Genomic DNA, 24,459 nt, shown 5'->3' on the forward strand with positions numbered 1-24,459 from the left:
TAGAAGCGACAGACATAGGTCAGGATTATCACAACGGGCACGATTTACGTTTAAGGGTAACAAATTCTGGCATGATCATTGGATTAGAAACCGCGAGCCATGCGCTACGTTAGAGATATGACGCAGGAACTCCTCTGGTAATTTCCCAAGTGTGCGTAAGCACTGTGTTACTTGCACCTCTCCACGCAGCCCGGATGATATTACCAATGTTATGGAACTTAATCCCACCAGCATAAACCTTTATCAACCATCATCGGTCGTTCGCTTATCAAGTTCGATAGCGAGCATGATAAGGCAGGTTTAATTAAAACAGTTCATTACGGCACTCGAACACATACGTACCTAAGATAGATTCGATTAAGCGAATGTAACCCTCGACCTTTGGTGGGAGTCGAACCCAAGACCTTTGGTGTTAACCTGAATTATGGTTATGTTAGCGAAGCTGTTGCAAAACCAGCACCAAATTTGCTTAAGGGGGTGTGCATTGCTTATTGATGGTTCGTATGCTTGTTTTGAGCTGGTTATTTACTGAAACGTATGCAGTTATGTGTGTTGTATGGGTGATTTTAATGAACGTCTGCACTGTTCGCTTCACTTTGCTGAACCCTTGTACTTCGGCCATGCGTGGGTATGAGCCATTGCATTTTTTACTTGCATAAGGAGGTATGATACATTCATTGTCTTACGTGACGGTCAAATTTCTCTTTGGGTAGGCAAAGAAATGCTTATGCATAAAAAATCGTCCACTGATCCCTTCACGGCCGTTGTTCTGGTGGTGCCGCACAGGTGAGGCTGCCGCACGACACTACTGATACTACATGTCTCGGCACCGAACTCCCTACAAGGATAGTGGAATGGCGCAATGTTTGTTGGTCTCCAAGTCCCAGAAGGATGCGCCAATGAATCCAGTTAAGTAATGTTGCTCTTCAGCGACCTGAAGCTGCCCACTCTGGGAAGTCGGCCGTAAATCGGATGGTGCAACGGTTAAAAAAAATAATACCGTTGTTCTGGTGGTGCCGCACAGGTGAGGCTGCCGCACGACACTACTGATAGTACATGTCTCGGCACCGAACTCCCTACAAGGATAGTGGAATGGCGCAATGTTTGTTGGTCTCCAAGTGCCAGAAGGATGCGCCAATGAATCCAGTTAAGTAATGTTGCTCTTCAGCGACCTGAAGCTGCCCACTCTGGGAAGTCGGCCGTAAATCGGATGGTGCAACGGTTAAAAAAAATAATACCGTTGTTCTGGTGGTGCCGCACAGGTGAGGCTGCCGCACGACACTACTGATACTACATGTCTCGGCACCGAACTCCCTACAAGGATAGTGGAATGGCGCAATGTTTGTTGGTCTCCAAGTCCCAGAAGGATGCGCCAATGAATCCAGTTAAGTAATGTTGCTCTTCAGCGACCTGAAGCTGCCCACTCTGGGAAGTCGGCCGTAAATCGGATGGTGCAACGGTTAAAAAAAATAATACCGTTGTTCTGGTGGTGCCGCACAGGTGAGGCTGCCGCACGACACTACTGATACTACATGTCTCGGCACCGAACTCCCTACAAGGATAGTGGAATGGCGCAATGTTTGTTGGTCTCCAAGTGCCAGAAGGATGCGCCAATGAATCCAGTTAAGTAATGTTGCTCTTCAGCGACCTGAAGCATCGCACTCTAGGAAGTCGGCCGTAAATCGGATGGTGCAACGGTTAAAAAAATAATACCAATTGCGGCGAACACAGCGTATAACTTATAACTATAACCCGAGAAAAGTTAAATTTCCGTGGTATAGATATAAAATCTACTGTATCTACATACTAGAATCTAGTAAAATGTGAATAACCAAAAAAGACACGAAAGGTAAAATTTTAGCGTTGAATTCTTCTCGTTTCGCGATTGCTTCGGTGAAGGAAGAAAATGCCACGGATGGTTACTGGCATCGCGCACTCACTTTGGCCTATCCCCTGACGCGGGCCTATGCCACTGCTTAGGATCATCATCACAATCTCATTGAGCGATAACGTCGACATTGGCGTTGAAGCCAGATTATAGATTATGAATTCGTAGCGCGACACACGCAGTATAAATGCCTTTTAAGGAACAGGACAGGGCAGGAAAACCGCCTGATGATATACTCTTTGTTGTTATTGTGTTGTGCTTGCTGTTGATATGCAGCCAAATAGGCAAGTCCTAGATCTTTGCTTTTAAACACATGCCCTTCTTTGCGCTGTTTGGCCATCGCGGCAATGGCAGGGTGACATTTTCGCTGTTCTAAGTAAACCACAAACACAATTCTTTCTTTTTTTTTTGCAGAAGCCGACTTAGGTGAGTAGGGATTTAGCCGACTAGAGTAAAACTTATAAGTACCTCACTGTAGCCATTTGGCAGAAGGCCGATTGTTAAATAACGGAGTTTATTTTCTCCCCCTCTCGGCACTCTATGACACCATCCTAGACAAGGCTGCGCATGGGACACAGTAAATGTGGAACATGTGGCCAATACAAGCACGGTCGACCAACAACGTCATGCGTATTAAAGCAGCGCTTTGAATCAAGGCAGCTCTTCACACTAGCGCCAAACCCCAACGAAGCAGATGCTCTGGGAGTGGACTCTCTGCAACACAGCAAAGCTTAAGCGTAGCGCGCACATTACGCGAACAGCGTGGCCAGAGGGTATGGTGAATCTCTCATGTGGCGATTCTACCGGACATTTACTTCAGCACCTGCGCATTGTCTTCTCGTCGTTTCTTACGCAGGATGCGTTATCACAGGATGCTCGACACACTGCACTTTCCTGTCCTGCGGCAAAACTCTGCCGCGCACAGCGCGCAGAAAAGAGTTCCTATCCTGACGTGCGGTGCGCTCCGCCTGAGGAACAGCCGTACTTCGGCCGAATTCGTGGACACGTATCCCAGCGACGGTAACGATTCCACCATCACGTTAAGGTCTTCCTCGCCGAGTCCGTGGTGCTCCAACGGGTGGTCCAGACGCAGCTCCAGGCTCCTGAGAGACGTCAGCGACGACTTGGGGAACCCTCGTGACAGGAACATCCGAGACACCTCGGTGGAACCGAGCTTGAGGTACTCCAGCTCAGGACACTCAGACAGCAAGCACTGCAGGGTCACGGGCGTCGCCCACGTGATCCTGAGGGCGACCAGGTTTCGAAATGCGCTCGACTTGACCTCTTCGTCCAGGACGTGGCAGTGGTCCAGGGACAGCAGGCGCAGGGTCTTCTCCCCTGTCTTAGCGACCTTGTTGAGGTCGACGTCCTTGAAGTTCTTGAGGGTAAGCGCCGCGAGGTCGAACTTCTTGAGGGCCGGCACGACGCTCGAGAACGGGCAGAAGGCCGTTGTGACGGGCTCGTAGGAAACGCACAACTTGGAGGGTGCGTTGAACTCGGTCAGTTCCTGGACAGGGTCCGGAGAATCGACCGCTACGTACACGAGTCCAGCGTCGGGACATATTTCAGCGGCGCGCTTGACCTGATCGGCACTGGCGGGAACAAACGACTCGACGCCGCCATCGTGACCATAGGCGTAACCGCCAAGCACGACGACGAGCAGGTTCCCGATGACTGAGCGTAGCTCGTTGTTATCTTGAGCGGCTTCCAAAGCAGGGAGGATGTCCGCCGCCAGTAAGCGTAGCTGCAGAACCAAGGAAAGCAAAATGAAAAAGCAGCCAGAGACATTTTAACTACGCTCGAATGCACTAGAAAATTTGGAGTTTGTTAAAAACGCTTACGAGTCAGTAATGTTTCGAATGCGTGGGCATCTATGCAAACTTCGGGAACCACTGCGCCGAGCCACTTGAGCCATCAAAGGCGCAGCAAATTTACGAGCACTCGCACTCTTACCTTCGGCAGGGGAGTGGGATACCGACCACGTGATTCTTACACTTGCATGCTTCAAGCTTCGCTGTGTGGCCGATTGCCACTTCCTCGACGATATCGAGGTTTGACGTATTGTCGTGCGCGTGCTCTGTCCGTGTGAAATACGAGATATTTGGCGTGTAACTGAGAAACTTTGCAAGGCGTCCATAAACAAAAAACGCAGGGAACGTGGCACCAGAAGAAAAAGATGGGGAAACTCGGTTAATGTTTTGTCGAGCCCAGTGGCGCTTCTAAACATCGGACGAAAAGTATACACTTAGGCCATGTTCTTTCGGCTCTTGAAGCGTGACAATTAAGTCAAAGTTTTAGGGCCGCGTCCTTTGACGACTGGTTTTATTTACCACTCATTTCGCCGAGTGTCATTGGATCCGATGCCACCGCGCTGCCGTTATCAGCGCGATGGACCACTTGCTCGATGGGTGATTCGAAATGATGAACGAAAAAAAATACATATGAAGTGGTTCAATATATTGACACGTGCCTTTCGGGATTTGCAGTTGTGACCCTCAACTGACGAATGTTATAGCGTTTTGATTCGCGCAAACCTACCACGATACCAGCGTCGTACGTTCTATGGGCCCATTGTATCAGGCAGGGCAATATCTCACGACATTTCTACTCCTGTTCCTTGGCAGTATGTAAATACTGGCCTCACATAATCGATGCTCTTTGTGCGACGACCACCGCCGAGGTTCGTAATGCTGCTTTGGTTAGACAAGTGTTTCTTTTTTTTGGTTATCCGATGCATAAGTTCGCCTCAATACCATCCTAGAAGGAGATGATGCTGTGCGGTACATCGGATTCGTTATAAGGGATAACTTAGGCACGAAAGAAGGCGTAGCTCAGACTCAAGTTCAGACTCAAGCCTTAGAGATCCAAATTTAGCATAAAAAAACTTTGGAAGAAACCAGAAGCAAATGTCCATAATGACACGGTCGCAGGACCCGACGAAATCCAAATATCGCTAATCAACAACCTCGGTCCAAAGAACACGGCACTGCTGACTAATGCCATAGAGCAAGTGACTAAAAAGCGGAAAATTTAACTTGGATGGTGTGAAAGCTAGATGAACCTCATATACAAAGGCAAAGGTGATAAGCATACGACGAGATCGTGCAGGCCTGACTTGTCCTGCGTAATAAAAAAATGAAATTCACCGACGAGTGCGATACTTTCTGATGCGAAATTTGAGCGCAGCTCGATACGTGTTTTCATTTCGCCATATACTGAGGCAAAGAATTTGAGAGAGACATGTAGCAGAGTCGGTAATCGCCGAAAATCAGATCTACGGGTCAAGCGCGTCGGCTTTTATGTATGACTCGTCGAAGGTCCCAATGTAATTGCTGCAGCCGCTTGGCTTCCAGAAAGTACTAAACAATTAACGTCGTGCATACAATCAAATTATAAAACAATCACAAATTATGACAATCGAAACAAGCACAAACGAGACCCAAACAAGCGCGAGCGAGTGCTGACGCGACGAAACTAATGGTCCTGTTGTCACCAGATGCAAGCACGCATCGAGCGGTCGGGCAGGTCCGCATGAAACCAGTTTTCCGCGCGCATGTCACTGAAGGGGCAGCTCTTACCGGTGTCCGCCGTTCGCGGCTCGTGTCTTTCATCTGGCGCTCCGCGTTCGCTCTTTCATATTTCGCTATTGTGCTCATTCGCTCAGTCACGCCGCCGCCGCCGCCGCAGGAACGGGCAATTAAGAGTTGCGCTCTAAAGCAAACAACATGGTAAGGGCAAAGGTCAAGTTGAGACAGGACAAGTGCTAATTTCGAACTAAGGTTTTATTAAGGATCCTGAACATATGTACGCACTCTTCTGAGTGTGCACCGTAAGATAAAGAAAAAAGCGCACAAAAAAGATATGGATGGAATAACTTTAATGAAAGATCCTGCGAGCTACGGGGCGCAAGGTCCCATAGAGCGGGCTACTCCCACGTTGGGACCGGGAGTTGTAACTCTCTGGCCGCATCGTGGGCGCACTGGACGGCCCAGAGCTGCTCCGCCAGGTCTGTGCTGCGTAATGTTTCTTGTAGCCTGGCGGAGTCTTGATCCTTGTTTGCGTGGGTCCTACCACACGGCCAGAGCAAGTGATGTACGTCTAGTGTGCTATGGCAGTTTTCGCAATATGATATGATACAGATACATTGCAACTTTGCAGGTTTCATTCATTATTTTCCTGTGCATGTATACTAGACCAGCACACGCTAAAAAAATTCGCTGACGATTATGATACTCCTTAATGCGAAATTTGAGCGCAACGTTATATGTGTTTTCATTTCGCGATATATTGGCTGTCTCGTCCGGTACTTTGTAAACGGAACAAAGTGTGGCGCGACTGCTTAACTAATCTGGAGACCGCGAGAGCCATCGCGTTGGTTACGCGTGGGTGGCAGCAGCTGCTGTCGACAGAGCTCCCAGACGACGCGCGCTACTCTGGCGCCATCTCGTAGCCGTCGTCGCCGCACTACGGTGTTCTGAGGCTTCCGCCATACCTTCCTCCGCTCTCCACCTCATGGTTCGCTGCACCTTCCTCTCCGCTTTCCTCCTCGCGTTTTTCATCCCCCGCTGCGCTCCGCGTTCGCTTTCATCTTGCGCTGCGCTCGTTCACTCGGTTACGGCGCCGCCGACGCCGACGCTCGCCACAGGAACGGGAGCTAAAGAGCTGCGCTCTAAAAAAGGACGTAAGCCAGGGGCATACGCTCCTGCTATCTCCAATAAGGTGGGAAGCTTGCGCCCAATTAATCGTACCAGAGGCGGTGTCATGCTGGTAGGAAGAGCCTCTCAGATTAACCTTGTACTTTGAGTGAAGTTGGTGCGCATGCGCTACTCTTCCTGATCTCGTCGTTTCGCACGGTTAGAAGGCTCTGGCCGGTTGGTCAAGTCGAGGCTCGTGTGGTACTGTTAAAGAATCGGTCGACTGTACATCGTGCGATAGATGCATGTTAAAGAACCGCAAGCGGTTATAACTAATCAGGAGTCCCTCAGTAAGGCGTGCCCCATAATCACATCGTGGTTTTGGCATGTCGAATCCCTGAATTTATATTATTATTGAACATTATATTTTACGCGGAGTTGCACAAAGCTAGACACCTTTTCTGGTCTTCGAAATTTGGTGCATAGAAATTATTAACCCAAATAAAAAATCTGCTACCTAAAAACGGTACGTTTCAACTTTTTTTTTTCTTTTCGATTCAGCCTTATCGAATCAGTCCAATGGATATACACGAAAACGATTTCTCCCTTACCATGTACATGTATTTAGATAGGAACACCTAAGGCAAAGCCTCTCTTAACAGCTGAGCTGGAATAATCAGTGGGTTTGAGGGGCTCAATTTCTTTGTTTGTAGATATTACATGAACAAAAATAGGCAATAAAGCAAGAGAAAGCATTGGGGAAATTCATTTTCATGCTTGCACAAATGTCGAGAAAAAGCCCCAGTGTAGAGTAGCAGGCCCTAGCAAGCTATGGTCCAGGCCTGCTTCTCTGCCTTTCTGTGAATAAATGTATTTATATATTTCGCTCTGTCTCTACCTCTCCGAGGAAAATGAAAATGAAAGTGGACGAAAATGCAACTTACTGCAGGTGGGAGTCGAACCCACACGTTTTGCCGATAGACGTCCACCGAGAGGATTGGTTGGCGCGCTCACTGACGAGTACGCTCACTCATACACCGCACACACTTAACAGGCGTGGGATACAGCATTAGTGAGTTACGAAGAGTGTCCATGGAAGTGAGTACGAACAGGGGTGAACAGGGGTAGGCATTACAATGAGCTTGACTGGGGTGTGCCGGTAAGTGGAAATGCGAGGGACTGTGGACGCGAGTGAGTGAAGGTGAGGACGAGTGGGCGAGAGTAGGGACGCGAGTTACTACCGACGAGCGTGAGTGAGTACATGGCCTGCGGAAATATCGGTGAGCGTATACATGAATCTCTGGTTATCTTGCCGATTTATGACTGAGAGCGCAACGCACACGTGCGTGCAAATATGTTTTCCTCAATACACAGGAATTTTGCCCCCCCACGAGGCCGTGTAGCAGTCTCAGTGCGATGTCAAAAGCGCTCATCGCGTTTACACGAGGCCGTGCTATGTAGCCGAGACGACGAGGTTCTCACGTTCGGGCAAGCCACCAGGAGGTCGGTCACGGCGTCGCCGTAGACGGCCAACCCGGTGTCCTCGTGGTCGGCGAAGTTTCCCTCCAGGTGCGCGAGGTGGTGCGGCTCGTTCCTGGCGGCGTAGACGAGTCCCTCGTCGCTGTCGCTCAGGTCGTGCTTGAGGGTGATGCGCCGGGTGCGCGGGAACAGTTCCAGCAGCTCGGACAGCGTGTTCCTGTTGTGGTACACGTAGATGGCCGGAGTGCCGTCCAAGACGTGCGCGGCGGCCTCGGCGAACTCCTGCCGAGAGCTGGGCAAGAACGGCAGCTTTTTAGCGGCCACGCAGATAGGTAAGTGTATACCGAGCGTTTCAGCGACGGTTGTCTTCAGATAATTAAAGAAAAACAATTTACTCGCCATGCTGGCCCTGCCAAAAGTGGATGCCCACTGAAGTTGAAAACCACCACTACAAATTCTGGGAGACGTATGCAATGCTTTAGAATATTCATCGCATTAGAATAAAGGTAGTAATGGTAATTTATACTTGTGGTAGTAATGGGAGTAATGGTAATTGTGACAGCACGCCGACACCTATAGCGCTGCTAAGACAATCAAATCAGTTGGTAGGCTGGTTATTTTACATACGAAAGGCTAGAGACGTCACTCTCCACACTACAAGCTGCCGTCGGCGCGGCGGCTTGCGCAACAGTAATCTTATCCGGGAAGCGTATGCGGGGAGCGCTTCGTGCTTCGCATTGTTATCAGGATCGTCTTATCATCGATTATTTGGTTCGGGTGGTTGTTTCGTGATTGTTCTTTATTGAAACGTATGTTGCTTTGTACGCCTGTATGCGTGATTCCAAAGATATATGCACTGTTCGCTACACTTTGCTGACTGCTTGAAGCCTCTGCCTTACGGGGGTACGCGCCACTGTGCCTGGCCCTGCACTGCCACGAGGATCGGCCCACATTTCTGCTGACGGACGCGGACACAAAAAATGCAAATCCACTATATATCTATAGAGGCTAACAGCTTCGCTGTAATGTCAACGACTCGATGCCGCAACATGGGCGTTTTAGAGCAGGGCAGGCGTTTGAGCTAGTTGATCCTGCAGTGGTAAGACAAAGAAGGATCCTAATTTGTACCCCACGCAGGGGGAAGCGCTTTCCAGCGATCTCAAATTACCCCAGCATCGCGTTCTAGTTGCCCCTCTATTGCGGCACTACTACTACTACTACTACTACTGCTACTACTACTACTACTACTACTACTACTACTACTACTACTACTACTACTACTACTACTACTACTACTACTTCTACTACTACTACTACTACTTCTACTACTACTATACTACTCATAACCATTAGCCTGTTTTAGGTCAACGCACTTCATGGCGAAGGGCTCTGCTAGTGATCTCCGCTCACTCCTGCATTGCGTCATAGTTGCCCTCCCTTGCGTTACTGCTGCTACTACTAAACCTTCAATCTCGTTCCGCATAGGGTCCACTAACTTAGTAGGGACACATCTGCAAAAATATTCCACTTAATTGAATGTATTCGGTGGTTACGAGCGTACTACTACTACTGCTACTATGGCGTAAATGTTATAGACAGTGGTGCCCCAGTAAAGGCTGGCGAACGTTTCGACAGGAGGACATATATCTTCGTTTTTGACGAAGACAGCTCCTCCTATCTTAACGTTGGCCAGGCTTTCCTGAGGCGCCTTACCCCTTGTTTCATAGCACAATCATAGCACAGCGTGCTACTGCATCTGGCAGCCTCCTTCTTGATTTTGGAATACTACTGTTCTACTATAGCACGGCTTCACAATACCTGAAGGCGTCGCATCCGGCGAACGTGGCGAAGGCGAAGCGGTGAGCGGCCAGCTCGTGTCGCCTGGCGATGAACGCGTCCTGCCCCATTCGCAGCCGGGACGGGTGAGGCGCCTCGACGCCCTCGGGCAGCGGGTGGGAGTCGAGCCACGGCTCGACCAGGCCCAGCTGGATGTGGTCCGTCTCGCGCGTCAGTTCGTCGTCCCACTCGACGAGCTCGTCGCTCCACGACGACGCCGGCATGTCCCTCGCTGTCCGCGTTCTCTTCTCCTCAGGGGGCCCTGCGCGTCATCAGAGGACGGGAGCGAACGGCTCATAGCGCGCACTCAATTATTTCGTCGCGCGTGCTCTATCGGAAGCGAATGCGACGGGCGGTCGCCCCTGCAGATCGATGTCAGAGGCGAAGGGTCCGCGTTTGAGAAGGGCGTGAGAAGGCCTGCGGGTGCGCTACTGCTACTCATTAACTAACTGCAGCGACTGCCACTCATTAACTCATTACAGCGACTGCTACTCATTAACTCATTGCAGCGACAGCTGCGCACTGCGTGATCACGAATGATCGGCTTGTTTTTCAATTCAGGGATTGTAACGTCCCGAAACTGCGCAGCGAGTTACGAGGGACGACGTGTGGAGGGCTACGAAACACTTTTGACAAGCTGCGGCTGTTTCACGCGCACGTGAATGTATATATACCCGAGCGTTCTCGCATTTTGCGGACGTCGAAATGCGGCTGCTCCTGCCGGGTGTCGAACCCGGGTCCTGCTGCTCAGTGGCGGAACTGCCTAGTCATTGAGCCACCGTGGCCGGTGGAGATGATCGTTAGAGCGCAGCCGATGTAGGATGATGACTATAATTATGTTCTCATTTATGCTGGTACTGCAGGCAAAACTCTTCTAGCGAACAGGACCTTTTTCCACCCGTCTTGCTGCATGCCGAGTACATCACTCCATACTTCGATACCATATATATATATATATATATATATATATATATATATATATATATATATATATATATATATATATATATATATATATATATATATATATATATATATATATAACTTGTGCGGAAATGTCGCGAGATGTCGCTTCTTGTGTCACGCTACACTCGTTCTCGTAAACCAGAGCAGCCCCAGTTGGAAAGGGCGATGAAAGGGCCAAGTTTGTGGCTGTTGATATTTTCTTCTTGCGCTATCTATACAACACATAAGTAGGATACGTTCCTTCTTCCGCGTGTCTCTTGTATCCGTGTCATACATAGTGCTATGAAAAAAAAACAAGAATACCAAAGAAACAAGAAACACAAATAAGACGCGCAAGTTTTCAGAAGTGACTCCTTCCTTGGATCTTGTTCGTTCTTTACAGATCTCCGTTTGTCGGATAGAAAACTGGGCACGCGTCTGACTGACGTTTCTTACGTTTCGGTAATCAATTTCCTTCTCCGTCTCCCTAGAGGACCGCATCTGTGGACAAGCATCTTGCCCTTTTACATACTTACGTATTACCCCTTCACTTCCAGTTCATGGGAGCTTGCGTGAAAGTGATGTTCGCTGCTCGAGCACTTCAGCCAGGGATGGCGAATCAAGGTGCCTAAGCGCATTCACCGCTAAAGGCTCAGTCACACGACGGAGCGAATCGCTGACTGTCACTGCGAAATAGCGTGACGCGTCTCATTGACAGCGAATGAGGCCGGCGCGCAAGAGCCAAGCAGACAAGCGGAGGCGCCACTCGCGGGGCGATTAGGTGCGTCGAGTTGACGTCGCGCTCCTGCTCCGACTGAAACAGCGGTCGTGTCCGCTGCGTGAACACAGCAGGTTATGCGACAATAAATGAAAGGAGGCTCGCCCGCGTGAACTATCGCTCCGCGTCGAAGTTCGATGGCCGGAGTGACTCCGACAATGGTGTCCCGATCCCGCACAGCTATATTATTGCGCCCAAGGAACGCTCAGCGATCGCTGCGCGCATTCTGTGCACCCCGCAGACGGCTACGAGGGTCTTCGAACTTTCAATCCATCAGTCGTTTCAGAGAGGAGGGCTGTTGAAACAGTACTATGAAAGAATGCTTAGTTGCAATAGCATTATTGAAGTCGACGTTGTGTTATAAAGCTGCGGCCAACATTGGACGCAAAATAAACAAAAAGCGCAGTGCAACACGCTGGAACACCGACATCGAATCGACGACCACAACAGCATGTAACCATGTTAAGCCTAGCACTCGTGCCAAAAGCTTGGATCACCTCTAAAGCGGGTCGTTTATAATTGAATCGTCGTTACACTCAGGGATGCATTAATTACTTTTTTTCTAAAATAGAACTGTTCAGAAGGCACGAAGGTAGCGTAGAAGCAGAAGGTGCCTAATTCCGCAGTATAACACGGTAGGCAAGTCAAATGTACGGAAAATTACCGAAGAATAAAAATGGGTTGTAGCCTGGTTGGAGCACATACGAAAGGACTTAGCAAATCATGAGGGAAAGCTTGCCGTTATCATTGACAAGTGTACAACCACCGCATTCTATAGGCACTAACATACACACGGGCAAAGAAGTCAGACTTCAACAAAGAAGCACGAGAACATGCTAAGGACTGCACTATGAGCGACGGAACAAAACATTGTGGCAGAACCCCGTATCTCACGGACGTATTGGTATTGAAGCAATGTAATGACACATCGTAGTGCCGACGCTGAAACGTGTATGCAGCCGGGATCCTATGCCGTGCTTCCCACTGCGCACTGTGCGGCATCTGGCGGCGCCGCCTCGAAGTCCGCGCACGGCATGAAGTCGATTCCGCCGAGCGCCAGAGATATCCTAAAGGTTCAAATTTTTCTAACCGCATTAAAATTAAAATTGCATTAAACTTTCCTACTTGGACCAAAGAGGTCTGCAGTATCATGTAAATAAAATTATACCACCTATCTTTACTATGTTTCAGTAATGTTGCGATCGGTGGACTATAGGAAGAGATTAGAGGAATGGAGAGCAAATGGACGCGGCCGATGTTCTAGTTGACAATACGAGAAAACCACGAAGCTAGCCATGCAGTGCATGGAGCAGATAAGCATTGTTCTGTTGGAGTTGCCGAACGAGTGCCAAGGGAATGGAAGCGCAGTCGAGGACGGCAGAAGAGTAGGTGTTGTGATGAAGTTAGAAAATTCGCAGGCACAACTTGGAATCAGCCAGCACAAGGTAGGGGTAATTGGATAAGTGGGCATACGTATAAAATTCATGATAATTATGAGGATGATAAACTCAGATCAAATATTGGAATTGGAAGAGTTCAATAACTTGCAGCGTACGGGAGCGCGACAGACAACGGGAAAAACTGGAGACACACACGTATGCATACAAGGCTGCATTACTGACTACACGCCAACTATCCTTGCAGCCTGTTCTTAGAAGAGCCGTACAGCTGTACGGCCTAAACATAAGCGAGTATACTCACGCGTTCCCACGGCAGGCTTCAGCGTGACAAGCTCGAGACCAACTTGGAAGGCAGTGAACCTTCTCGTATACTGCTTATCGGGTTTCACGACGCGCTGTTCTACGCATGCTCGCAGGACATGGACGGGTCCACAATGTGGCGCTGAATTTTGAGCAGCCGCCTAACAACAGCACTTAGTTTAACGCCTCGTTCGGTCAGCGCGTTCGCAAATACAAGACGTTTCTCACGTGACCGACCATTAAAGACCCGCGCCGCTGTGTCCATTAACGCCCGCAAAGTGGTTAGCACATGCGCGCAATAATAAAAAAAAAACTGTCTTGCAAGCTTCCACAGTGTGTCGGACGTTGTACCTTCTGCGTAAACAGAAACGCAGCGCGAACACGTGACGCAATAAATGAGGCAATCAGGGCAATAAACGCCCTTAATATTATGTTTTGTTTTTCACTCATAGCATCCGTGAACTCGTGGTACGTACTGGGTGTCCCAACTGACATGCACCAAGATTATGCAAACGCCACGTAGTTGGATAGAACCAAGGCAATGTTGTTTGCCGTCGCCTGGAGATACTCAGCTTATTATTTTTTCAGCATTCCGCCTAACTACATAATTAGTCTTCATTGAATAATCAATTTCCCAATTATTATAGTTAGATGAAAAGTGTCAATGAGAAAATTGTAGAGCAACATCAAAAGCTCCCGATGCAGCTTTCTGTTCCTCAATACGTGCTACATAAAATGGTTTTTCCGAGCGTGAAAGAAGGAAGCGAACACGCGCAAAATTGCCGCGCGACTGACCGCTCGAGGGCGCCTGGCGCGACTGACGACTAGGCATTACAATAGCAAGAGCTTGGTGGCGCAACCCACCGCCCCGTTCCAAAGGGGACGCTCATAACATCCATCCATGCAGCCGACTAGGCACGGCCTAGGCCAATCACGTGAGGCGAAAGTGAACGCAAGCTGATCGCGCGTTTCGAACAATTATATCCGTTCGCGCCCCCTGGTAACTGCCACTGGGCGTGCGCCTATAATTGACCAATTACTGTTACATAAAAGATATAGAATCCTGGATTACCTATTTACATGTGCGTCGCAATTCTCGGTGCATGAAGCTCTTATCACCATTTTTCCTTTCTTTCTTGTTTCTTTTTATTAATTTACAAAAGAAAACAAGCCACGGAGATCAAGGCTAGAGACGTTATTCATGCCTGACTAAGGCGTACAGTCCCAAAATAACCAAAAAAAGCAAACATAGTCAGTTTAGGATACACTGGCAATTACATAGCCTTCGTCCTGTAGATATCATTGCGTCGACGCTGCAGAGACTTACACATATGTATGGGATTTAGTTTTATAACATTTCCTCAAACACTTCACAGAAGCTTCACTTCAAATTTATTCCAAGACGCGCATTGGGATCTGCGTATCTTTAAATGTTGTTAGTGTAAACGTGCAGATTGCTGTATTGACCGTGTTGCGACAGATGGCCGCGCCACCGGCGGCAATGGATAGCCTGACGGCAACGATTACTTCTGCAGACAGACCCGAGCCAGTCACGAGGCCACAGCAAGTATAGCTTCCAAAGGCGCGAACGGGGAGGGCTTATTGTTCGTTCGCTAAACTACTTAGTAGACATCGACGTCAGGTAGCGCACCTTGCACTTGGGAAATAAGCGTGCGTTGAATCAAAACAAGTGTTTTCGTATATGCGTTGAATTGCGCAGTTAGTAATGACACGTCCAGATGACGGCAAACACAGATCGCCTGTTTATTGGCAAGCGTCGGTGCGCTAGTCTTTTGAGCTAGCCCCCGCGTTAAGGGGGTCATTAAAGAGGAATACATTAGGTTAGGCTGTATTAGTTAACCGCGCTTATGCAATGGAAGAACCGTCACTCTTTTGGTACGCCACAGAAGCCGCGGAAAATGAGAGACGGCAGGCGATGCTGTACCCAACTTCCTGCACCTAGCACGCCACGTCGTCACGCATTTTGGCGGCCTCTACTCGGGTCTTGTTAACTATCTATTTGGCGAAAAAAAGACTACACTGACTTCTAAAGGAAATAAAGACTCAAAGTATAGCACGTCTCCAGAACTTCTAGGTTAAAACGGCCTAAGTACGAGAGTACCTTGAAAATTATGACGTCACACTAAGGTACCCGGCGCAGAGTTTTCTGCAGGAAATAAAAAAAAAAAGAAAAATAAAGTGTGGCTTTAATTTCCGTTACTAATAATGTACCATTTTCCTTCAAAATATGAAAACAGAGTTTAGAAAAAAAAGTATACATGACTAATCTAAACTTACTTAGTACTTGCTCTTTAAAAACCATTCGCCTCCTTTGTCGAACATTATGACTGCCCTGACTCAGGTGTTGACCGGCAGCAATGACGCGTCAAAGGGTGCAACCTTGAAACACTTCCTGTGTTTATGGCGAAACTGCGCAGCACTTTGTGTAAGTAAAATGATAATAGTAATTGATGACGGTTTACGTCCGAAGGCCGAGGCACCGTAAGGAGGAGACGCCCGGGATAGTCGTGACTTGGTGGTCACTCCTAGGGGTTCACTCATACCGACGTACAAAAACGTTCTTGCATTCCGCCCCATCAGCATTGCTGGCCGGTGTGGCTGGGAGTCGAGCCCTCTACCTACTGCACAACGGCGTAGCCATTGAGCCGTCGTAGCGGGTCTGTGGTGAAGCTGGCCCTTGTGTCACGCTCCTAACGTCATTTACTGGAATGATTGACTTTGCGTTGCGAAGCGGTGAGCGTGCGAAACGACGCTATAACGGTACGAAACGCATGTCTTTCGTTTCGTGATCAGTTCGTCTGCATACGTCTTCACTTGTGCTGATGAAGCCAATGCGCCACTAGCTTAATTTAATAGAAAAATGTAATGAGGTTAAGTAATGAGGTTATTACCTCAATTGCTGGAACAGGGGCACACTACTTGCCAGTAAAACCGCAGAATGATGTTAGCTAATTAACAAAGCATCATCAATGAACTTTCGCTTAAGTCCCTTTGGAGAATGTGTAAATTTAGCGCCACCGAAGCTGAGAAGTGTTCAAGTAATTTCAAGTTATAAAAAGTCCTGTGCTTAGAGCCTGTTACAATATGTACTCTCTCAAAATCTGTGGTGAAATACCGTCGGGTTCTCGTAAGCACTTGTGAACACTATTGAAAAAAGGAAGCGCATTAAAAAGAAAGCTATTATAATGGTTGCAGTCAACACCACAATCATAATGCACATCACCATAACCATTATGGGTATTTTTTTTACGCAGTGCCCTTAATATTTCCCAGCAGAACCACCTTGCCCTTGTATATTCCATAAGTTGTGTTATCATTCGCCCCAGTACAGCTTCTTTTTTCCGTAATCATCATCATTAGTCTTTGCACTGCGTGATCACTGTTTCAAAGTGAAACGTATTCAATAAAATTTATGCGTAGCTATTTATTCATCGTACCATTATCAATTGGAACAGCTTGCCATGCCATAGCCACACAAATCGATCTTGCATATTTCCACAAGCATCTGCTAATGCTTAGACATCTCCATTTTGTACAAGCTTTATATATATATATATATATATATATATATATATATATATATATATATATATATATATATATATATATATATATATATATATATATATATATATATATATATATATATATATTTGCTTCGCATCCTTCAGGTTTCAAACACGGACATGCATTTGCTCAAACACTACTTTTACTTGTTACATCAGTTTAGTGTGTTGTAACGTACGCTCTACCAGCTGTTGCGCATTGGTAGTTTTGTATCCTAGTTTCTATTTGAACTTCCAGTCATGGTTACTGACCATAATCTTTTGCCTACCAGCAGTGCGTGTTATTTCGTGAAATATGTGACTTCATATGTTTCTATTTGTTCGGCTCGTCCTGTTCTTACCGGGGGGGGGGGGGAAGCGTGTTCTTTTTTGTTATTGCAACCCTCTCCACTGAATGCAATACCCTCATTAGAAGGCCCCCATGGGTATCACTGATAGAACACTCAAAACCTCTCACTTACCACCACCTGAAGTAGTAACACATGCTTATTCCGATATTCGGCTTCGTGGAATCCTGTAGCTTTCCTTGTGTGCTTTCGCGGTTATAATTGTTCAGCTGAAGGAGCTTCAAGTAGTAGCGTTTAGCCTTCCGCTCGGCAACATCATCGAGAACTCGCACAAAGCGACACGCGGTATCAAAGGGCATAGATACGCGTTAATGACAGGCTTCCACACCTCATTTGTACTCCGATCTCTCGCCCCCCGAGCCGCAAGTGTCAGAAGGTGCATCAGCCATCTTCGGCGGCAGCCATGGGCATAAACAAACAGCTCCCGTGCTGGCACCGCACTTCACCGGCAGGGTCAAGCGAAAGAAACTCCCTCCCCCCCCCTTTTTTTTTCTTTTTTTCTGTCGCCTCCGATATTCGCCCAGCGGAAACCGGCTTCGCGAGCAGTTGGGCTCAGACGACTCTTCCTTCGAGCCGGCCGCTGTTCAAGGCTTTCTTATTTGTCCTCTCTGCTTCCTTTTAGAGAGTCGCAAATGCATAGTTGCGCGATCATTTGGAGTTTCTCGTACGCGTCGTTACGAACCGAGCAGCCCTCGCATCTCGCCGTGAGGAGAAGCGGTCGCGGTGGGAACAGCTTTGAGAGAAGGGCTCATTGCCTAAATTGAAGAGTTAGTGGCCCAGCTCCGCATGTAGCATCGCAGGCGCTGACACGACAGCAGCGAGATGCGATGATGGCGAAGGGAGGAAGCGTGTGCATAAGGACCAAGCCCAAGCCCAAGCCCAAGCCGCCACGGTGCGTAAGGAAGTTGGGGGAGGGTGGAAGACACAAACAAAGGAGAGGATGGTCACGAGCACGGAGGGCGTAGGCAGAATTAGTTTGTGTACAAGTTGTGATTGGTGGGTGTGGGCCAAATTGTTCTGCGTATAGGTTGTGAATGGGGAAGAAAACGCGAGTAGCCATCATGTGTAGCCGGCCGTCGCGTGCAACTGCAGGATCTGCGGAGGTATAAAGGTGGTTATTATACAAAGTGGTTTTCGTGTAGTACAAACCAAACTTCCTCAATAAAGAAAGAATGTGGTGCATCGTTAGATGTACGACGTAATTGTTTGTGTACAGCATGTGAAGGAAAGGAAGACGAGAGCCACGTTTGTGTCTTGCGCTAAGTTCTGAAACGGTTTTGCGGCTGTAGTTACACAAAGTAGTCAAATACAGGCAAACTTAAAAAAAAAGATAATGAAATTTGGTGCGTGTTAAACAAATAGTTTAGTAGCTAATGATACATTGTCCGTATTCACCGTAAGCTAATTGAAACAACTTTCTTTCTTGTGCATTTGCATAGTCAAGTAATTATTGAAGACCAATCACGTAATTAGAAATAGTCATTGCTTTGTTCTATATCTCTGTGTGTGGCCTCTTCGAGCTGCTGGGACTCACAATGCAAATGCACATCCAGTCAAGTTTCCCGTCCTTGCGAAGTGTATCTTATCAGCTTTCCGTTTGGTATCGCAATGGTTATGGTTTCAAGAACGACCATATTCTTCGTGCTGGCATTCACTTTCGGGCCGATTTTGTTTTGGTTACTGTATCTACGACGACAGTGTGTTGTCGGCATTTTACTGTTTGATACGTCTCCATTCTTCGTTACAATAAGTTTTTTTTGTGTCGGATTATTTTCCTAGCGTTCACTTACAAGTGGGTATGCCGGCTTATTGTCGAGTGAGAACCACGGGTATTTGGTAGCGGGAGAACAATAAATACACGAACCAAAACTGTAGCTAGAGTCAATAGTGATACGTACGCTTGCGCGTGAAAGTTGCAAGACAGGCGGGCGACGAGCGGTCGTTGTCACTTAGGGCCGGACGTGGAAATGAACGGATGATTTCTTTGGGCAGCGGTAACAAAAGTTACACCACAGCAAGTGTTGATTGGCTGCATCCTGTGCAAGTTATTCCTTGAAAGCGGCAAACGAGGAGGGAAAGAATGAAGAAAGGAAATAAAAATATTGAAAGAATTCAGGCCAGAAATCAGAAACGAAAGAAGGAATGAAGGAAGGAAAAAGAAGGAGGGAGCAAAGAAGGGGAAAAATATTATGAGGTCCGAAGAATGAAGGAAAGCAGTAAAGAAAGCCGAAATGAAATAAGTTAGCAAGAAACACAAATAAAGGAAACGTAATAGGAAAGCCAGAAAAAACGAACAGAGAAGGAACTAAGGAGAGAAGAAAGAAAGGAGAGAAGATGAATAAATGAACGATAAACAACATCATGGGAATAAAGAAAGAATGCAAGGAAGAATAAAGGCGAGCTGAAGTTCAAGCAGTTCAAGCTTCGTTCTTCGCCGTTGAGTCAGTTCTAGAAAGAGCGCGTTACAAACGAGTGTCGAAAGACTCCAAAGGAGTTTCCTCTCTGTTTATTGCTGTTTGCATTGCAACTATTCGCTTCTGTCAGCACTCGAGAAACTTCGCTCAAGTTTGGCGGTTGCGCACTTTGAGCGCAAGAAGCGCACGGCACAGCAATTGCTCACGACGTTCCACAAGAGCCCCGGTTCATCCACCCTTGTGCGAGCAGTAATTAGTGAGAGGGCGGCTGGACTCATCGGAGGAACGCTTCTACTTTGCTATAGCGCAGGCAGAACAGCACGCACACACAAGTGCACATTAGACAAAAAACACAGCGCTTGGTGTTTGTCTAATGCGCCTCTATGTGTTCCCGTCGTTCTGCCTGCGCCATAAAAATGTACAAGATGCCGTACCAGCAAGCCCATGTAGCTACCTTGCCCCGGGCTGAACAGTTGCGTAAGCTGCAATGCGCCACACTCGGGAACCTTTGTCTCTTTACTGGCGATAGCGTCAGCGAGCTAAGAAAGATTATTTAGCGGAATTCTCTTTTTTACGCGCAAAATGCCACGCTTGACAATAATGCATACGGCTGTCGCTCCACGCTCCCTTTCCCCTCGCCCTCACTTGCAAACTCCCAGCACCCCCTACTGCCCTACCCTCACAAAATGACAAGAAAGTGAGAAAGGAAGGAAGAGAAACGAAATCGACTAACCAATGTTATTCAAATCCATGTGGTCGTTTCGGGAACATTGAACTTACTACGACGGACATTCCTATCGTTATGACAGATTGAGCCCTGAATTATGACAGCTTCTGTCTTTTCTGCAATCCGACTCAACGACTCTTTTAGAATGGTCCAGCAAATGGCAGATGAAAATTAACACCGAGAAAACGAAACGCATCAAATTTTTTTATATATTTGCCTAACGAGTACCTAACTCACAATTCTGCAGTTGAAACAGTTTGGTCGATTAAATACTTAGGAGTCCTGCTTAATTAGAATCTAGAGTGTAATGATCATCTAAAATTAAAGACTACCAAAGCTTTTAGAAAGCTTGGCGCTCCAAAACGTCGCCTACTCCTTGATAATACCTACAGTAAAGTCGAGGCATTTAATTCGCTAAATAAACCATCATTAGAGTACCCTTCTAGCATATGGCATCCACATCAAGCTTACTTTACCAACATGCTGGAATCAATTCAAAGTAAAGCCGCTAGATTCATCTTGTCCTGATATCCTCATTATCACAATGTGTCCTCTATAAAAAGAACGCTTGGTATTTTACCTTTCGTAATACGCAGAATATATTCACGATTATCCTTTTTTCACAGTGTTTATTACCGTGACAGTACCTTTTCACGCAAATTCATTCATCCAGCAGCCCATATCTCCACCCGTAATCACCACGAACTCAAGGTACACCCACCTTTCGCACGGACTAAGAAATATTCACACTCATCTTTAGTCGTATGACTAAATGAATAGAACGACCTTCCGCGATTGATTGCCAAGATTAAAGAATTATCTTCTTTCCAATAGGCTTTACCAACCTATCTTAATGAGCAAACCTGCCATCTTTTCTGCTGATCTTTTCTAAACTACCACGCTATCCAGCTTGAGCGCCTCACTACCTTTGATGAATGTCATGCATATGTAGCATTATTGTAATAGTGTTGCGGTTCGACCATGTGTTATTGCGTTATATAATCATTACGTCATGCTACTACCAGATGCACTGTATCTCTTTAATGCTGAAAACAGCTCTGTTCGTTATTTGTGTTTCGACCTTTATGCTTATAAACCCCTTTTGAACTTTGTTGTTGTTATCAGCCACCCCCCCCTCTCCCCATGTAATGCCCGATTCTGGGCTCTTAGGGTAGATAAAATTAAATGTAATGAAAATAACCTCCTAGCGATGAAATTTCGTTTCATTTGTGAAGCACTGTTCGTGCAATGTTCCGCTATTACAGAAGCCCGAGACGCGAAAACAAAAGCTGCCTAAATATGATATTGCCGCCACAGATTCCGCGCGAAGCAACAAGAACTTCTTGTCGTAATGGTGACGTAGTTTCCCCTTTGTGAACTCGGTTGCACCTTCAGGCGTGCAGATTGGCGACTGAGGTTGTGGGTAAATTGATGTTTGACATGCTGCAATCACACGAGCGTATAGGAACGACGAATATATCTCCTTCATTCAGAAATTATGATGCAGTGGATGACAACTTCGTTAAAGTATTGTATTACGAGGCGCCGCAGACTCTACTGAACGAAAGAAACAAGAAGTGTAAGGCAATGCTTTGCATATCACTTAGTGAGTGCTTGTACTTGCAAAGTAATTAACTGTAATTTTAGTGCGCTGTCGTTTACGTCGAGTTTCCTTTTGATAAGAAGGAACTGTCTGACCAGCTCAAAGCAGTTTGTATTTGACCTGCCATTAAACTGGCAATGTTTGGGAGTAAAGATCGACGGCGAATACCTCAGCATCCTTCGGTTTGCCGATGGCATTGTTCTATTCAGCAACACTGCGGATGAGTTACAACAAATGATTGAAGAGCTTAACAGGGAGAATGTAAGAGTGGAGTTGAAGATTAATATGCAGAAGACAAAGATAATGATAAATAATCGGGCAAGGGAGAAAGAGTTCAAGATCCCAAGTCAGCCTCTAGAGTCTGTGAAGGAGTACGTTTACATATAGGTCAACTAATCACAGGGAACCCTGACTATGAGAAGAAAATTCACAGAGGAATAAAAATGGGTTGGATCGCATACGGCAGAGATCGTACTGGGAGATTACCGTTATTGAAAAGTATACAATCAGTGCATTTTATCGGTGCTGGCATATGGCGCAGAGACTTGGAGGCTGACAAAGAAGCTTGAGAACAAGTTAAGGGCCGCGCAAATAGCGATGTAACGAAGAATGCTCGGCGTAACTTTAAGAGACAGAAAGAGAGCGGTTTGGATCAGAGAGCAAACGGGTATAGACGATATTCTAATAGGCCTAAAGAGAAAAAAAAAATGGCGCTGGGCAGGTCATGTAATGCGCAGATTAGATAACCGTTGGACCATTAGGGTGAGAGAATGGGTACCAAGAGGAGGGAAGCGCAGTAGACGACGGCAGAAGACTAGGTGGTGCGAAGAAATTAGGTAATTTTCCGGTGCTAGTTGGAATCGGTTGGTGCAGGACAGGGGTAATTGGAGATCGCAGGGAGAGTCCTTCGTCCTGCAGTGGACATAAATAGGCTGATGATGATAATGATGGCGATCATGATGATGATAATGACGTGCCCCTCCGATGACCCGCGTTTTTAGACTGCGTAACCTTTGGGATCGACGAATATCTTTAGACTGCGATACCTCCATGATTAGTCTATATTTTTGGTAGGATAACTAGACAGGTAGATAGCCGGAAGAAAGGAAATTGGTCTTACAATGCCAAGAATGCTATTCGCATTATATACAAATCATGTACACAAATGTGTGAACCGCGGCTGTAGGAAATATGGAAACCAGACGCGGGCATTGCAGGGAAAGTAGTGTGGAGGGCGGTGTTCCAGGTTTTGTGGAATTAGTTGAAGCACTCTTCGAAATTTCGTTAACTCATGTGAGAACGGCGAGATAAGTACAACGAGCTTAGGGAAGTACAATGAGCCCAGGAAAGGACAACGTAAAGGACATGGCGCTGAGGAAGGCCTCACTAGGACGGCGACCTTAACGACGATAGGTGTACGACAACGGTGAGGACAGACAACGATGACGTCACTTCGATGACGGCAAGACGTGAGCGAATCGAAGGTGGCGCAATGGCTCGCACGTTTGCGCTCGATGTCGAACCTTGGGTGGGGTTAGATCTTTTTTTTCAGTCGCCTACCTAGAAAAGTTAATTATGATGAGAATGGTGACGGTGCCTCCTACAGAGTTCCCCACGAACAAACGTGCCATCAATAGCTGGGGTTCCGCTTGACGTAACGGCAATACCGTGGGAGCTACCACTGTGAGATATTGTCATGCAGCACGAAATTGTTGCCAGAATTATCAGCACATAATGAAGCGAAAAAAAGTTTATTAGGGACAATTTTTTGGAGCACCGGTATCGCACCGTGTTCCCCCAACAGCAACCTCACATGCGACCTGAGCAAAAAAGAAAGAAAGAGAGAGAGAGAAAAAGAAAAGAGAGGCGAATATACATTCTGAAGTATTCGGTGTCTTTGAGTAATCCCGCCGCACAGTATCAGTGGCTGCGGAACTTTTCAGCCAGGTATCAAGTCACCGGTTCTGTTTCCGGCGGTGGCGATGGCATTCCTCTTGTAGCGGAACATAAAGCTCTCGTACGCTTGGATACACTTGCACGCTAAAAAGCCCAAACTCATGTTGAGCGCTGCACTACGTCGCTTCTCCTAAGCAATGTGTTGTTTTGGAATCAATCAATCAATCAATCAATCAATCAATCAATCAATCAATCAATCAATCAATCAATCAATCAATCAATCAATCAATCAATCAAGATTGTTGTCTCATTACACAGCCTCACTGAAGTGAATGCAAACTAAATGGCCATTCGCCATAAAAGTAAGAAAGCCCCCAGACAACCCCATCTGTGGAGTGCAGTTTTAAAGAAAACCCAGACGCGCATCACGCCGAAGGTTCCCGCCGACGGCTACTGCGGAGAAACCTTGATCGGGCTTTGACGTAACAGTGCTTTCATTGTCATGCATGCCAGGCGAGGTCGTATCGCCGTCGCGAGGCAATGGACGTCGTTTTTCCTCGTGCGAAGAGAAAAATACGAGCCGCTTAGGTTTGTCTCTGCATATTGTCATGCGCAGTTAAAGATC

At 47.1% G+C, this 24,459-nt stretch overlaps 1 protein-coding gene across 1 annotated transcript in view; it reads right to left on the reverse strand.

Moving 5' to 3' along the window:
* Positions 1-2,385: 2,385 nt before the first annotated feature.
* LOC142563616 (uncharacterized) overlaps positions 2,386-24,459 on the reverse strand; it is a 32,125-nt gene continuing 10,051 nt past the window's right edge. Inside the window, exons 2-4 of the mRNA XM_075674191.1 lie at positions 9,820-10,099; positions 8,005-8,293; positions 2,386-3,632 (exon numbers count right to left, since the gene is read on the reverse strand). Of these exons, the coding sequence (XP_075530306.1) occupies positions 2,754-3,632; positions 8,005-8,293; positions 9,820-10,061 (1,410 nt within the window). The 5' untranslated portion in view covers positions 10,062-10,099 and the 3' untranslated portion in view covers positions 2,386-2,753. The remainder of the gene's footprint in view (positions 3,633-8,004; positions 8,294-9,819; positions 10,100-24,459) is intronic.

The sequence above is a fragment of the Dermacentor variabilis genome, chromosome 11 (assembly GCF_050947875.1).
Source record: "Dermacentor variabilis isolate Ectoservices chromosome 11, ASM5094787v1, whole genome shotgun sequence".
NCBI lineage: Eukaryota > Metazoa > Arthropoda > Arachnida > Ixodida > Ixodidae > Dermacentor > Dermacentor variabilis.